This window comes from Perca fluviatilis, chromosome 1 (assembly GCF_010015445.1).
Source record: "Perca fluviatilis chromosome 1, GENO_Pfluv_1.0, whole genome shotgun sequence".
Classification (NCBI taxonomy): domain Eukaryota; kingdom Metazoa; phylum Chordata; class Actinopteri; order Perciformes; family Percidae; genus Perca; species Perca fluviatilis.
The window spans coordinates 29,002,465-29,020,408 of NC_053112.1; the positions used below are offsets into that span (position 1 = coordinate 29,002,465).

Below are 17,944 nucleotides of genomic sequence, written 5' to 3' on the forward strand. Positions count from 1 at the left end.
AGGCGGTGTGGCCTGGGCCTTAGCGATGACAATTATGTGGTCCCAAATGTGCTCTTATGGACTTGTCCTCTTGCAGTAGTCAGGCAGTGTGCCTTCATGTGTTTTAGAGGAGTGGCTTTGGAGGGAGGCCTGAAAGGAGGGGCTGAGATTTTTTTGGTTTGATGCTTTCAAATATATCTTTCTCTTGGTTTCTCCAAAGTTGCCTACCCCAGCTTTAAGATTTAATACCGCAAAGTGACATCACTGCCTTAAGGTTAAAAAAGCATGCTTGTGGAAAAAAAAGTTGTTTGAGTGAATTAACTTTATTGCCAATACAATAAATGTTAAGAACTTGTCTTGGTGAGCTTATAGTGCGGGATAGGCAGGATAACCTTCAAGACAGCTTATAAATAAAACTATCACGAGGCGGCCTCTATCTCACCCAGTAAGAGCGTTCGCCCCATGTAGGCTGAGTCCTGCAGCGGCCCGGGTTCAAATCCGACTTGCAGCCCTTTGCTGCGTGTCATCCCCCTTCTCTCGCCCCCTTTCATATCACTATAATAAAGCGAAAACCCCCCAAAAATAATCTTTACAAAGAAAAACGTCATGTAAATTAAAATACTTTATAATACATAAACCATAAATATGAAAGATCAGTTCAACAGAGCCACTAGTCTGGCTACGTACTCGTAGGCTTGTTCATGTTTTTGATTACAATTTAGATCTAAACATACAGTAAAGATTTCAGTACTTGTCCTCAAGCAAGGAGGTAGATATTGTATTGTATATGTTCAACACACAATTCCAATAAAACCAATAGTTGTGTTCTCATTTAGTAAAATTTTATTGCCAACTGCAAGTCAATTTACAGTTACACTTCTCTTTTTCTTCTTCTGGATTTTAGACAGTACACAATCCTGACAGACTGTTGGTTCAAGTATTGATAGGTATTTTAACAATGCTATTGTTTCAAAACAATTTTAAAATCAACTCCTCTTCAATTATTAAAACGTAATCAATTGCATAACAAATATACTGTCATTATCAATACATGTGATATTTATTGAATCTCCTTGTTCCTTGTTGATTGTGCCCTGCAATGTAGATACAATTTTAAGTTAGTCATTTTATCATGAAAGATTTTGAGTTCAGGAAAGGACATGAACAACAATTTTTATTTTCGACACCTGCAAATGATTAAAACATGTCAATTATTTAAGAAGATGTTATTGCTAAAATTACCCATAACCCACTTGCCCTTGTAGACTTGACCGGATTATTTTTTAGCAGTGACATTCAGAGAGGTAACTAATCATTTACTGTAGCTTTAATATTGAATTACATTTGATCTTCCTTTCTTCTTTACCTTGGTTTCTCAATATCCTCAATGTACTGTGGCAGGCGGGTTTTTAATGTTTCAGGCAGGAGCAAAGCCACTAGACCGGATCCGACTGCCACCGCACAATAAGTGACTGTAGGGAGGAGATGCCACACGTCCTCCAATAGCACGATGAGTGGAGATATGGATACGCCAAGTCGTGCCACAAAAGAGGTGTAGCCTAAACCATTCTGTCTGAAATAACAAGAGCGCTAAGGTCAATGCAAACCTGTAGTACATGTGGTCACAACAGAATAGAACATCATTGTCTGTTGTCCAACTAGCTACATGAGTTTGTTGTTGACTAACCGTACGACTGTAGGATATAGTTCAGTTGTGAAGAGGAATATGATTGTGAATGTGGCTTCTGACATGGATTTTCCAAGGACAGCCACAACAGTGCGAATGACCCACTTATCTGATGGGAAATGTTTAGATATTTGATCAAGATAATTCTCACATGTTGAAAAAAATGATTAGGTTTAATAAAAATAAAATAACCTTTTGCAACAAACATGTTGGTGAAGAGACAGAGACCAGTTAACAGCAGGGCTCCTGTCTGGCCAGACCTTCTGCCAACTTTCTCCAGGAAGAAATACACACCAATCTTCATTGGCATTTCGATGGATGCAAATATGAATTGTGTGAGGTATATGTTTAGTCCAAACCCAGTGATATTTAGACTTATCCCATAATATGTAAATGCAACTCCATACCTAGAAAATGGAATAAAGCAATGAATCTCTGTATTGACGGGCTAATTTTAACCTTAGGGTGATAACTGCAAGGCTTTGACTGAAAAAACATGGCTGATATTTTCAGTATAACAGACAGCAGTCCGCTTAGCCTCGCAATTAAAATGCATTGTATTTGGTATCATCCATTATATTGTATATTATATTAGATATATTATATATTAACATATACTTGTTGATATTATTGTAGGCCATATTGGAAAGATAATTATCTATCAATATTTTACATTTACTGGCATTTGATTTATGCCACTCACACTATGTAGGCCTATGTTAAACGAATAGATCCAAATTTTGGAAAATATGTGTATACACTTTCTTTGATACCTCTCAACTGCAGGCTGTAATTAGCTTAGCTTAGCACAAACACTGGAAAAAAAAGAGGAAACAGCTAGTCTGGCTCTCCCTCAAGTTCACAAACCACCTACCAGCACCTCTAAGGCTCACTAATTAACATGTTTTATCTGGCTTGTGTAATTCATACACAAACAGAAATTTATAAGCAACAATTTGTGGTTGTAGAAGGAGGTGAGAGGGTTCTGGTAGGTGTATATTTGCAGTTATCCCCTTCCAGTCTTTATACTACGCTAAGCTAATTGCCTCCTGGCTCCAGCTCCGTATTTAATGCTTACACAGGAGAGTGGTATCAATCTCTCATCTAACTCTCAGAAAGAAAACAAACAAGCATATTTCCCAAAATACTAAACGCCTCCTTTAACCCATCTCATGAAATTGACACTTACCATACTATTCCCAAGCATATAGAACGTTTCCTAATATTTGGGGTCTTGAAAAGATCCACAAAAGTGTACTTCTTGTCTTTAGTTTCACTCTGTGCAGACAACAGTAATTCCTAGGAGAGAGTAAACAAACACAATCAAACTGTTCATTCACAACACTTCTGCACTTTCCCATAGCCTTTTTCTTTACAGCACTGTGAGATTGTCAGTTAACCAATGTTAAAATGTACCGTTGGTGTGACGGTGGCCATACAATTGGTTCTGTTGTTCATTTTGGCACATTGCATTATGTAATGATGCGCAGCGTCTGCCTTCCCATTTGCCAGGAGCCACCTTGCAGACTCTGGAAGCCACCTGAAGCGAAAAATGTGAGTTCAGTGTCTCATTGACTTCTGATAGGATTCAGCTTTTCATGCTGCAAAGTGTAAAATAAGAAACTATAATACCTCCAAGTCATGATGGACAGTATCAAGGGTAAGGTCACTGCCACAATGAGCAGCCTCCACTGATTAACACTGTATGCAATTCCAACCAGAATCCAGTTACCAAGTGTCCAATCCAGGCTTATGATTATACCTGAGAAGGTCCTGTGTTCAATACCAAACCATTCAACATCTGGAGAAATGTCAGCACAGATGAATAGTCAGATTAATTTTTTTCCACATTTAATTTATTGAAACTGAAACCAACTCTGAAAAAACACTAAACATATTGTACTTCCTCATCTCATTGTTTTAGCATTAGCCTACTTACTTAGAACAATAGAGATGATACTAATTCCTGCGAGTGACATCCCCGTAAAAAACCTCAAGATGACAAACATAACATATGATGTAGAGAATGCACTCAGGACTGCAAACGTCAGGGACGACAAATAAGACACCAACAGCAGCGGCCGTCGGCCAAACCTGGTCACGAAAAGAAAATGTTAAAAGCAATGATTGTGTTCAAAACAATGAACATTTGTGTCTCTCTTGAATCAAAGCCTAACGTTTTAGGTCAGGCTGTAGCAGAGGCCAAGATATCCTGAGTTTAATCTCAAGTCTAGGTCATACTTTACTGGAACCTACATTTTCCTAGATTTCTCTTGGAGTGCCCCATTAATCTTATTTGACGTATGGAGGACATACTGTATCTTTTCATTACCTGTCACTGAGAAACCCAAATAAAGGGGCTCCAAACATAACACCAATGAACAAAATGGTGGCTGTTGCCTTGTTCATCCCTTTTCTGCTGCACACGAGATCCCACTGCAAAAAGAAACATTGAAAGCATTAAAATATGTAATTTTGCAGTTGTCCATCATGGAAGTTGAACTCTTAGAAGTAGTCAACATTTGATTAAAACATAGGCCTACATTACATGAAATACTACTGTCCAATTTATTGAAGACACTTACCTCAGTTGCCAAAGTAGATTTGAATGTGCTGTTGTCATACACCCATCCATTCTGACACTGAACAGTAAATGCATCCTCACTATTATTCGAACCTGACAGATGTTGATATTGAGGCTTTGAAAACATTTGACAGGAGCTCGGAGTCCCATCCTGCTCTGCCGGAACACCAACAGCCAGTTTCTGTTCCCGAGTCAAATTCCGGAAGAAGCCTCCATCGTCCAGAGCACTGATGTTACAGTGGTGAGGGGGAACAGCTGCCATGAAGTTATTCAGCAGGAAGTGACATGGCAGAGTAATTCGAGATAACATCTGAATCAAGACAAGCTTGATTTGGAATTTTCCAAATCCATTAATTTCTGAAAGTATGCTGTCAAATTTCATTTTGCTCCTGTGCTTTCAGAGTCCACAATAAGCTAAACATTCCGACAGTGAACTGAATTTAGGTGGGAGACACTTAACAAAACACGTAACAAGACACATTTACTAGCACCACGTTAAACATTATTTTCCGCAAACGAGTGATACAGTTACAGTCGTGAATCTGTTACATTCTATTCTGTTAAAATTTGGAACCTAGGCTGTTTTCATCTGACTTTGTGTCATAAATTGTTTCACTGTTTCCCTCCAAAACAACTTCTAAATGAATACATAAGGGGACTATGAATTTTAATCTAACAAAATGATGACTGAATGTGATTATCAGTGTCTGTACTGCAGCTGTAGTAGGGTAGTTTCTCCATTCCCACATTAATTTTGCAAACCGCAGTTTCAAACTCAAATTAAGTTGCATGTACAGGCATTCTGTCAAAGAACAGCTGTCTTTCCTCATTTATTTACTGTACAGCAGCTTTATAATGTGTCATGTTACCCTGAATTCTATTAACCCTATTTCATAACCCAATTTGACAGTGATGATCAAATGCTTATCAATGTAACTTGTAACTGTAGTGGTTGAAAATCAATGTTTAGTATATCTGCGTTGACTTTGTATAAGGCAGTTTGTTAATTTCTTTCAGTAAGTTATTGTTAAAAGTATAACAGCTACACTTATACCAAGCTGAAGGCACATTTCAAATAACTCTAAAACATCTTCAGTGTTTTCTAAGGACACGTTCATTATGTCCACGTGCTGAAGCTGCATGATGCTATCTGAGCTGTGTCTGAAGGGGGTTGGGGGCAGGAATACCCTTTCTTCTGTCTGTTTAAATACCGTAGCATACATACATGGATGATGAGCAAAGTGGTAGGACCTGAACATCTGCAGTCCACAACAAGTGCATGCAGGGAAACCAGCAGGATGTGAAGTCTACAATGCTGGATATTGACTGACGAGGTTTTTTCGTCGACAAACTTTTTCATCTTTTACAGTTGCTTCAGGAATGATTGCTGTAAGTAATGGACGATGTTTGGCAAGTAATTCCTTACTTCATTGATCCTCCTTCAATCTTTTAATAGCAGCTTTCTTATAAACCAAGCCACATCTCTTTGTTACACTCACCCTTCTGCTTTTTGATCTTCTCAAAGTCTGCCTGATTTTGGCTTTGATTGACACCCATATGTAATCGAGGAACAGGCTAAATTTGATACCAGAAAGTCTTTGAGTGTTTTATTCCTTTCATTGAGATTCTATGGTTCTCTTCTGTGTCAGAAACTATTAAACAGTCAGATGCATATCTGTAATTGCTGCTGCGCCAATTTATTAATAGTTTAAATATAATTTTGTCAAAAACGTTTTTGTACTTACTGATTGCAACATCTATGTGGGTCAATATTGGTCTAAGCTGTATATTCAGTTGAATTTTGTTTGCTAAGGGTCCTGATGTGAGTAATATTTTATCTGTGGAGGCTGTTTAAGACATGGCATGTGGCATGTTTCTAATTAGTGGTTGAAATAAGGCTGTAATTGTGTATGGAAACATCTAATCCGCTAGAGCTCAATCCTTGCAGGGGTCATCCCCCAGATCAAGAGTTAACTCATTTGTTAAGGATGCTGACTCCCTGTTTCCATGGCAAAGAGTCAACATACTGAAGTTAATGCCATACTAGGAAACAGAAACTCCTGTCGCACCAAAGTAAGGCTTGATGATGGTTGAGTGTTAAAATGAAGTGGAACCAAGTGTGAAGAGAAGCGTGGGCATGGGACAGAGAGTCCAAGAGTCTGTACCTTTTAAGTAATCCTGGAGCTGCTTATGCCATAGGCCTCTCTAGGCTTTTAGTATAGTAAGTATGCAAGAAAAGTAATGTAGTTTAAGGCAATTTATCTGAGGCTTCAACAACCTTCAATCCAGAAATGTTGTACCACACAAAGCCATGCCATATGCTACAAATAACAAATGTGTTTACATGAACTGTATGTGTGCAATGATGCATGGCACTGTCATTGTGCAATGCATTTTATTGTTTAATATTGCTTTTTGTTGTCATTGATGTTCTGGAGTTGAGCAACAGCTACAGTAACCTACTGTCCTGTTTAAATGGATAAATCAGTTTGTAGTGCAAACGCTCATAAGTGCATGACAGGAGGGCCTTTACCATTACAAAAACATGGTCATCCAATATTTAATCTGGGAGATATACAATAAGTATGCGTAAAGTAATCCATGTAATTGTAAACACAAGTTTGTTAATTTGCAAATTGCAATGACTGGCCTCATGAAAACAATAACCTTGCTTTGTCCTCTTATTCTGTAAAGTTACAGTGTTTATTCTTACACAAGACCAGTCAATAAATGAATATAATCGTTTGTTTAAAAATATCAATCAAACTTTTGTACAAATTAAAAAAGACATGCAAGCTACTACAAATATTTTTTTGATTTTCTATCAGAATGTTCCTCTAAAAACATTGGTTAGACAGGATTCATTTGAACTGGTCTAAATTTATAAAATATAGATGCTTAGACCAGGTTTGATTGAGACCCAGCCCATTGACTTATGTCCACTGTAGTGGACATTTGAGTTTCATTCATCTCCTTATAATCTTTTGTGCAAGTCTCTTAATTCCTGCTGTACTGGTACAGAGGACATCCTGGGTTTTTCAGTGATATGTTATTTGATTGGCTGTGAGGCCGGGAACCGCCTCTATCTTTCAATCCAAAATGGACCGCATAGGAACAAGCACATTTTATGGAAAGATAAGAGATGAGTCAAATATTGTTTGTCTATGGTTTTGTTACTATGATAATCATATATTTTCTTGTTCATTAAGGTGTTAGGAATCATATATTGAGTTCTGATAGCAACTACATTATGTATCTTTTGAAAGATTTGCCATTTTATGAATGTCAATTATAGTGGACATCAGGACTATCTTCATGTAAATAATGACTCCACATCTACCAAATGTGTTTGTTTTCGTACTCAAATGATCCTGCACAGCTGAATTAGGTATGTTAATACTATGAAAAGATAGATATATAATAATAAGATAGAGTGTAAAACTATTTTTTTTTGGTGATCAGGAGGTGAATTGGTGTTTGTCATGTTCTACAGTGTTATGGCGCCACCTTCTGGTGGATGTCAGGAATGTGTTTGAAAATAGAAGTGTGTGTGCCCTGTTGGACCACTGTTGAAATCCCTGCAGTTTTCCAAACAGAAGCAGACTGTCCTTTGTTCTGAACCCTGGTCTAGATCAACATTGTGTACGCACTAACATGAACAATTTCAACAGGATGTCGATATTGACTTTTACGGTATCACATTAGGTTATGAATGCACCATTTTCTGTTCATATCCATATACTAATCTGAAAGGTAAGCAGCAAAGCTGCTAAATTTGATGTCACTTTTGGCTAAAATAACTGATTGGATGGAAAAATGTTGAAAGCTGTTTTTGCACCCGATAATTTCATTGATACAATTATTTTTTTTATCATTGATTTTGATACAGTAACTGATTACCAGAATAATTTGAGGAAATACATTGGTTGTATACACTACCGGTCAAAAGTTTGGGGTCACTTAGAAATTTCCATTACAGACAGAATACCAGCTGAGATCAGTTGCATTGTTTTTTTAACCAGGGCAGCAGTTTTCAGATTACATTATGTGCTTACATAATTGCAAAAGGGTTCTCGACTGTTGTAGAAAGAAGTGGCTGATCTTTAATACAATATCTACATTGCCCATTATCAGCAACCATTCATCCAATGTTCCAAAGGCACATTCTGTTTATTAATCTGATATCATTTTAAAAGGCTAACTGAGAAAACATTGGAGAACCCTTTTACAATTATGTAAGCACATAATGTAATCTGAAAACTGCTGCCGTGGTTAAAAAAACAAACAATGCAACTGATCTCAGCTGGTATTCTGTCTATAATGGAGTGGGATGGAAATTTCTAAGTGACCCCAAACTTTTGACCGGTAGTGTATTTGATAGATTATGTTGCTATAATTCAACTTCAGTAACAAAACAAACACTAACTTAAGTGAGGGAGTAGGAGATCTTTAGTATTTCTGCTATGTATAAAACAAATAGTCTCTCAGATTTAGTTCTTAAATGGAGATGCTGATTGTAGTGCTGATATTTGTTGTAGTGATAGATGAGAACAACGGAGGGAAAGAAATCTTACTGTATAAACAGGAGTTCGGAAAACAGCCACCCACTTGTTTTGCTTATCCTCTTGGATGTGAATGCTGTTTCCCCCTTGACATTACATACCATTCCATTTAGAGCGATGGCAGCCACGATGCAAGTGCCAAAGAAAAGCTGCACTTCCTATTGGGGATAGGAATAATTTAGACAATTACATGGTAGTATGACAAAGTGTAATAATGCTGACATATCTTGATCTGAATAGTAAACACGTAATGAAAAAGAGTTTATAATCACAACTGTTATAATTTGAACATTTCTGCAAGACAATCAAAGTGTTTACTTTGACAGAAATCTAGTGTTTACACTCATAGTGTTAGTCCAGGTGGAGATTATTTTCAGGGGTGTTTTACATAGATAACATGAAATATTGAAAGTGTTCTAAAATGTCTTAACTATTTTAAATGTCTCCTTGGCCTAAAACTGTTTTTTTTTGTATTAATGAAGGTATTATTGGTAATACTCAGGACATTGTGAAACAGCATCAGAGATGGAACCAGAAGCTGAAGACCCAGACAACAATGATAACTTGGTCCCTTGGTCAGGTTCAGATGGTTCCCAGGAACTTTGTGAGTCTTACAATGAAGATGATGCCAGTGATGCAGAGTACCCTTCAGACCCTCTACCTGCTCACATCCCGATGTCCGAGTCCACAGAACGCCTTCATTCACAAGACTGGGAGTCTGCAGGTGAGCAACATTCCCTGCCCGAACTTAGCGGAAGTGAAGAGGCTATTTCATACCAAGAAGAGGATGACTACCTTAGTGAATCAAGAGAGTCCATTACAGAGTCTCCTCACATCCAACCCTCACCAACATCACAGTCCCCACACAGACAGCACCCTGAGTCCGAGCATCACGCTGGCCAGATATCACGGCTGCATTCCCAGTCATCTTCCTCCTCTCTTGGCTGTGCAGCTGATATGACCCTGGCCTTGACCCTGACCACAGAGCAGCCTCTGGGAGCCAGTAATAGGCAGGGCCCAGGGACTAGGAACAGGAGGGTTGAATCATCAGAGGAAGGAGGGAGTAGTGAAGCACCTCCTGCTTCTGTCTTCTTTGGAATTTCAGACGAAGCTGCTGAGCAGGCAGAGAAGTGGAACTCGGAGTCTGACACAGATCTGTGCAGACCGGACAGACACAGGGCAAGGTCCACACGTAAGTATCTATTTTCTACCCTCACTTGTTTAATTCCAGTGGACACATGCAGCTAGTACTGCAAACTGTACAGCATATACTATATGTTTTTGTTAATTTGAATGATTTATGACTTAATAATACATATGATATAATTTTGTGTTTGCTTGATCGAGGCATGAATTTACTTTTGATAATAATCTTAGATTGCATTTTCTGCCTGTAATTATTATTGGTGTTATAAAAAGACTTAATTTAATCGATAAATAACATGTGCAAAGCACTATGGGTGCTAGTTATTTTCATGCTGTAACGTGGGGTCTATTTGAGGTGGACTTACAGGGAGAATTCCCATGGCTTTAATAGTCAGAGCAGGATAAGAATAAATTATGACCATATGATGAGGCTGGCAGAAAAAAAATTGACAGACACCAGCATGTGTCACCCCGGGCCTGTCACCCGATCCCTTTTCCAATCGTTAGACTTGAAGGCAATGGAAAGTGAGCTCCTCACTTTTCTTGCCTCATGGACCCCCCTAAGTTAGCTGTAAGTAAATATCATGCTTTTATTAGTGTGCTTGCTTCAGCAGGGGGCAACTTTAATATTTCTCTTAGTTATTCTTACGCTTGCTTCAAATAATAATACTAATAATAATGGTTGGTTTCACGTTCAAACTAGATCAAATAAGTACTATATCAAACAAAAAACCCAAATATTAAGACAAATCTGTCCATTATTTGACTTTACTGAGCATTGATCAGTTAAATACTGTAGCTTCTTAAATGTCCACTGTTTAACAAAATATCCAAATTAAATACTGTGTATACATTTTCATCTTCCTCCCCTCCCTTTTCTTCTCACTGTCCCTCTCTCTTCCTTTTTCTCAGGGCTCAGTCACAACGAGAGCCAATCAGAAAGAAACGTCAAGGAAACCAAGTCCAAATGTAAGCGAATTGCTCGGCTTCTAACAGATGCACCCAACCCTCAAAATAAGGGAGCCTTGCTGTTTGAAAAACGCCGCCAGAGGGTCAAGAAGTATACACTTGTGAGTTACGGGACTGGTGAGAATACACTTGTGAGTTACGGGACTGGTGAGAACAAGCTTGACAGCAAAGACCAAATAGAGGAGGAAACTGAAGTCCGATCAGCTGGTTATAACTTTATTGCAACAAGTGAATCTGAGTTAGAAGAGGAGTATTCTGGTTATCACCAGCAGCGAAATTTAAGTCTGAATTGGGAAAGTGTTGGAGAAATGGAAGCACTACCAGAAACAAAAGGAAAGGGTGTCATGATGTTTGCCCAACGACGCAAACGGATGGATGACATTGTGTCAGAGCATGAAGAACTGAGGAATAAAGGATTACCTGTGGAGACATTAACAGAACCCGAACGTACAGAAGCACAGAATATTTATGACACTGAGGAAATGTACGTGCATTCTGATCAGGCCAACTACATGGATGCAAATCTCAAGCAGCATGTAGAACACCAAGAAAGTCTTCAACAGATGAACCACCTGTCCAATGTGCCAAGACCCTTGGTGCCAAACAGAACTGCGAAGCCTTTCCTTGGATTTCACGTCAGCACAACTACTCCTGCCTTGCCTGGTGGCGTTGTTCCAGTGACAAAGAAGCACGAACCGAGATTTAGAGTACCTGTGCCTATTAACACTTACCCGCAAGTTTGGTCCCCAACTGGAGACATTATAGCCTCAAGAGATGAGCGAATATCTGTGCCAGCGATAAAGACGGGCATCCTACCAGAGTCTAAAAGAAAAGCCGCTAATAAACAGCGATCAATGCTGGCACAAGGATCAGAACTTCACCTTCAAAACAAAGGGGAAAGGAGGTCTTATATTGAGACAGAGGAAGACTGTTTTAGTCTAGGTGCTGAAGCTTGTAACTTTATGCAACCCAAAACAACAAAACTCAAGAATCCCCCTCCAGTTGCCCCTAAACCTACAATTAACCCATCCTGCCCACCTTGGATGGGAAGGAGCCCCTCTGGCGAGCACTGTATTCCACCAAAAAGTCCGGTTTCACAACCTTCTCACAGTTCTGTTGGGACTCATAGTCAGCATTACTTACAGCAGCAAGATTGGGCGCAGTCTCAACAGATGGGCAACCATTGGGCACCAAATCAAACTCAGGCAACACTTCAAACACCTGCCAATGCCTGGGTTCCTGTCAACTCCTCTTCTCAGCTTCATCTTCAGCCAACCACAAATAGCTGGAGTCAACAGCCGTCACAATCCCCTGTGAGTATGCAGGCCCGCAGTCCTACTTACAGCCCACATCACCCACCTTCACCCTCAAGGAATAAGTTAGACAGTACTCCAAACTCGGTTGCCTCTTACCCACGACAAGCAGAGAAGTCATACACCTACGCGACAAAAGCATCACAGGCTTCTCCAGAGGGTCAAGTCTCAGGCAGAGGTATTAATCGGGCTGGTGATGGTCCAACCATGGCGGGAAAAGGTGCAGAATTATTTGCCAAAAGACAGTCCCGTATGGAGAAGTTTGTTGTTGATGCTGAAACGGTGCAAGCTAACAAAACAAGATCTCCCTCCCCAACCCTGTCACTCCCTAACTCCTATAGGTATTCTTCCATTGTTCGTGCCCCACCTCCTTTATCATATAATCCCCTTCTTGCTCCTTTCTACCCTCCATCAGCAGCCAAGCAAACCCCTTCCACAAGCCCCAAAATCAAGCCTAAGACCAAAGCGAAACCTAAAGCAGTCCCAAAGCACCTCAACCCCTTAGATATTATGAAACATCAGCCTTATCAGTTGGACGCGTCACTATTCAAGTATAATGCAGTCCCTGAGGCCGAAAGCCCCAGCCCCAAAACAACTCCAGCATCGAAGTTTGAGGTTATCAAAAACCTTAAACATAGATCTGACCCTTCTCATTCTCCTAATAATGCCTCTGAGCTTGTTGTTCAAAGCAAGGCAGAAGTCCCCACTAAGTCTCCTGTATCGGTAAGTTCCCAAAATTCTTCTGTGCGCCAAAACACAAGATCAGCTAAGCCTCTTGCAACTGATAAGCACTTGGATGCAAAGCACGCTGTCACACCTGCAGCCCATCAAATAACCAAGAACCAAGCACCAAGTGCCCGACCTGCAAGCACATCCTCGCAGCATTCATCTATTGGTGACAGCATAGCTTCAGCTTTTTCTCCTGCATCTCTTATTGCTAGAGGCGCACGTCAAATGGCACCTCGCCCAAAGTTTTCTGCTAAGAAGCCAATGGTGACAGGCAAACAGTGGAAGCCTGTTGCTACGCTTCATTAGCTCTTGTACTGTATATGGTCATGCTTTGGTGTACTCACCACTGAGACGATAGAACACAATTACGTCTGCAACTTGGTAGCATCTAAAATGTCTTATGAAACAGGTGGTAAAGAAAATGTAGGTCACATCCAAAATATTTTACAGTATGCAGCTATTAGACTATATTTAGCTGGCAATGAAAGGAAAACATGTTGAATGTACAGCAAAGTTAGCCTAAAATTGTAAATCGATAGAACATAAACAAAAATAAAAACAAAAATAAATAATTTAGCACATTATATGTTCTTCCTCAAACTATCATCTTCCTCAAACGTAGGAGGTGCATGTGTGAAATGTGAGACTAGATAATGTTGAGTGATTGTCAGGAAGTGCTATTACACGTGCAATAATGTGTGCAGAGAGCCTTGTTCACCTGAGGTCTCTAGTTTGAATTGTTTTTCTTTCTTTAGTTGTTTTTCATATGTAAGAAATAATATTATATGCCTGACAATGCATTTTTATCTAGTAGTAGTCATCACTGACCCCAAAAACTAAATACAACATAAATAATACCTTTATTCATTAAATTAAGTTATTTTCATAATTCTGCCATCTGAGATAACAGTAACTCAATTTTACAATTATGATTATTGAATAGCTTCAATCATTTAGCCAGTCTGGGGAGAAACTGTCTATACACTTTATTTGGATGCATACATTTGCAATTCCTTCAGTCTCATTCCAAACTTTAATGGCAGCACAACTGCTTAACACACTAATTTTAGTTGTAATTATTAACCCTGATGACTTTAAATGTTTTTTTTTAAGTGGATATATTTTCTGCAGTTGTCAGTTATGGCCAGTTATTTAACTGTCAGTAAAGTCATCAGGCATTCTGTATCCTTATCCTTGATGTAAAACATGAGTTATCACAGAGATTTGACTATTTATGTACAATGCCAGCAACTCAAAATGAAAAAAGAAACAAATGTCTTCTTTGGGTGTATGTCTCTGTCTTTCAAACATATCACTGTTTATTGCACTTCTTGTTCTCAGCACAATCATGCTATTAAATTTCTCTTTCCCTCTACTTGTGTACTTCCTGTGTGTGTGTCATGAGCTTCTATTCTCTTTTCCTGGACTACTGTGTCATTACCTTTTCTAAGTCCCCCATATTTTCTCCTTTGTCTCTATCACTGCCTCACACTTTTGCACAGAATTTATTCATATTGACTGCACCTTCAGCAATATCAGTTTTCTAAGATTCACTACTTTGTTGGCTAATTTTTCAACTTATTGCTTATATTAATATAAAATTGGAAATTGCTGATGCTTAACACGTCACTGACATATACTTGTTTTCTTTATAGCATTTCCATCATTTTAATTTTAACTCTGAATGTGAAAGCTTTGGAACTATGATCTCAGCCCTCAAAAACATTTTCTGCACACTTTTGTAGGACATTGCTGACAGTCTATTGAAGAGAACTCCACCCTAAAGCAGGATTTGCATTTTGCTATTCTAATAATTTTTTATAAAATTTTGTATGTTGTTAAATATTCATAGAAGTATTTTTTTTTAAAGTACATTTAAAGTCCTGATTCTGCTTAAGTTTGAGTATTTACACATAGAAAACACTCCCCCCACACACCAAGATGTCATACAGCACAACAGCCATGTTGTCATATACAACAATTAAAACTGATTTCTTAGTGGAGAAGGATCTGTCAAACACACCCATTTTACAACTAGCTATTAATATTTGCTAATGTTATGCTACTCATGTTCAGACTAGAAGGGCCCAAAAGAAACATAACCTTAGATTACAGCAACTCAGTGGTTAACTGTCCTTGTGTTCTGTTGAGATGGGTTTATGCTTTGAGACATGTCACATGGGCAGTTAGTTGCTCAGCTGATTTAAACCAAAACTAACAATCAACACCAACAGGACTGCAGCTATTTTCTATGGCGATATGGTTAATAAATGTGATCATACCTTAGCTATTAAAGGCTGCTACTGTAGGTAGATGAGCAATGAGGAGGTCAAACTAACGCATCCGAACTGCACAAAAGAAAGCTTTTGAATAGATTGAATAGAAAGAATAGGTTGTGGCCAGAAGCTAAATGAAACGGACATGTGAATTGTATTTTAGAGTGGATTTCCCCTACAAGCAGATGAAACAAAAACAACTGGGCTCAGATATAGTTCCAAGCTAAGTTTGATAATCTTTAAAATCTTTGATGTAGTAACTTTGCCACTGTACTTATCTTTAAGTGTATTAAACCAACACCAGGTAAGTTCTCAAATTCTCATCATCATTTATTTTCAACATTTGTTAGTGTCTCAAATGTTGTTTTAAGACCTTTACACGGATGTTACTCATACATTTATATCACTCAAACCATTTTATGGGATTTAAAGGAGAACTCAAATCCTAGTTAGTCTAGTAACTAGACAATGACTGGTGAAGATGTTTGCACTGTTGGATCCAGGCTTTTCACAATTAGTGGCAGGTTGATGTAGCCAAAATCAACAGTTTCAACATTTCAATTATTCAGAATTGAAAGAAATATAAAAGGTTCTTAAGATGCAAAAATGACCAATCCTGGTCACAACTATATTATTCACAACTATTTTTAGCAACATTATCATTCAGTTGTTTGCATCCCTAACGTTAGACGTTACGTTAGAACACTTTTAACAACTTTTAGTCTTTTAGTCTTTTACTTATTTCATTTCAAATAAAACGTGAATAAGATTTAAATCACCATTAATAGAGACCAGGCTTTCATGTAGCCAGAGGGTGGCAGCAAAGTCTGCAACACTGCTGTCACACCAGTGAAGTAATATGTGCTTTCCTTTCAGGGATTTGGTAGAAGCCGCTCCCTGAGCCTGCCCAAGAGACTGAATTCGATGCCTTCTCCCAGAGTTGGGTCACCTGCGAGCACACTTGGAATCCAGTCTTCATTTTTACCCGCACAGAGGCAAACATCCTTTCAAGAAAAGGTCTACAAGCCGCTGTCACCGTGGGATGCAGCATCCAGAAGCCCCATTGGTTCAGTGGATGATGCCTTTGTGTTTCAGAGCCTCCCTTCATCTATTGCCTCTAATGTCAAAGCCACAGCTCACCGCAGATCTCTGCCAGAGCCTCCAGATGAATGGAAGCGCAGGGTGTCTCTTGATCCTGCAGCTGTCAGTATGGGTCGTTATCATGCGGCCCCAGCTTTTCAGGCACCTTTCATGAGCAGGACAGTTTCACCTGAGAAACCAGCCTTCTATGGGCCTCCCTTCAGACCTGCCCAGCCTCTGGGGCCTGACAGCAGGGCCAGTATTGGATACATGGGACATGGCTCCAGTCCAACAAAGTACTCTCCCTTGCATAGTGCAGTCCAGAGAAGTTAATACCACTAAGATGAGGTCAGACATACATCAGACAAGGATAAATCTACTTTTATATTAACATACATGACATATGGTGTAAAGCATATTGAACATGGAATACAAATGTTAATTTGGCCCAAAGAGATGGAATATGTTCGCTCTACTATAATGAACAATGAGGTTGTTGGGACATGGGTTGGTTCAAACTTTTCCAATAGGTCTGAGACTCATGAGAGGCATACTTTAGACAATTTAGTATGTTTGTTTTAAATTGTTGATGGGAGTGATAAAAGTCACTAACTTCATGGTACAAGTGGTCACTTGGTTTGAAAAGCACGACTCACTATTGTGTTGATGATAAGATATAACCTTGCTAAGCATTGATGGGAGAGTTTGCAATTGTGTCTAAGATTCAAAATCATTGTTTTATTTGTTTCTTTAACAGGCTGATTTAGGACAGAACAGAAGTGGACCACTACAATCAAGAAAGGTTTTAGCAACGTGTTATGAGAGCTAAAGTGAACGTGCAGTAGATGAAAGAAATGTTTGGTACATTGCTTTTTTATAAATGTAGAGTGGTTTTGCTCATTTTGACATTGTTGGTTATAAATATTTAGTGGCAATTTAAGAATCGTATGTGTGGATATTCAGTCATGTATGTTTACTTTATCTTTAAACTCACTGTGACTTTGTGATCACTTCTGCACATCTGCATATTTCATACAGCGATAAGTTACCATTACAGATGTTACTCATATTGTTTTAATCTGTCTTTTCTCTCACAACTATTGCAGTGGCGATGATACGTATATTAAAAGAGTAAACATTTCTAGTAATCTGCAGCACTTTCTAGTGACTGCTTAGTTACATACAGACTATATTCTATCTGATCTAAGGAAGCTACAGTGCATTTTTAGGAAAGTGTTGCATCTGAATGTTGACCTTATTTGAACTGATAACCTACACGTGATATTTCAAAATAGATTTAAGAGGAATAAATGTTGCATGCATACATTCATGACGTACCCCACCTTTGATCATACACTGTGTGGTGTTAAAGTGTAAACAGAACCACAGATTCTACCATTCAATATGACTGATGGAGTAAGGTTTCTTGCCTAATTTGTGGTGGGCTTTTACCCTGTGTTTGATGATTTTCTTGAATAAAATATTATGTTTTTGCACCTTTTAAATACACACTAAAAAATTAAAAGACATAAAAATGCTTTCAGTCTTTAAAGTGTTTTTTTCTCACTTTAACATCAATACAAATGAAAAAAAATAATATAATAATAATAATTCAACGA

General features: G+C 38.6%; 2 protein-coding genes across 3 annotated transcripts; one reads left to right on the top strand and one right to left on the bottom strand.

The window, feature by feature from the left end:
• Positions 1-804: 804 nt before the first annotated feature.
• LOC120562611 (solute carrier family 22 member 7-like) lies at positions 805-4,692 on the bottom strand. Its single transcript, XM_039806416.1, has 10 exons — positions 4,252-4,692; positions 3,999-4,102; positions 3,606-3,760; positions 3,299-3,467; positions 3,083-3,206; positions 2,856-2,965; positions 1,859-2,073; positions 1,667-1,775; positions 1,346-1,552; positions 805-1,073 (listed from the first exon to the last, which is right to left on the bottom strand). Exons 1-10 carry the CDS (start codon positions 4,630-4,632, stop codon positions 1,040-1,042), a joined length of 1,608 nt encoding a protein of 535 aa, XP_039662350.1. The 5' UTR covers positions 4,633-4,692; the 3' UTR covers positions 805-1,039.
• Positions 4,693-5,472: 780 nt separating this feature from the next.
• On the top strand, positions 5,473-17,863 carry synpo2b (synaptopodin 2b). 2 transcript variants are annotated; one of them, XM_039806427.1, is made up of 4 exons: positions 5,473-5,639; positions 9,295-10,004; positions 10,871-12,963; positions 16,122-17,863. In XM_039806427.1, exons 2-4 carry the CDS (start codon positions 9,338-9,340, stop codon positions 16,656-16,658), a joined length of 3,297 nt encoding a protein of 1,098 aa, XP_039662361.1. In that variant the 5' UTR covers positions 5,473-5,639; positions 9,295-9,337; the 3' UTR covers positions 16,659-17,863. The 2 variants fall into 2 exon arrangements, with proteins under 2 accessions (XP_039662361.1, XP_039662369.1); XM_039806435.1 differs by having other exon boundaries at positions 10,871-12,240.
• Positions 17,864-17,944: the final 81 nt, after the last annotated feature.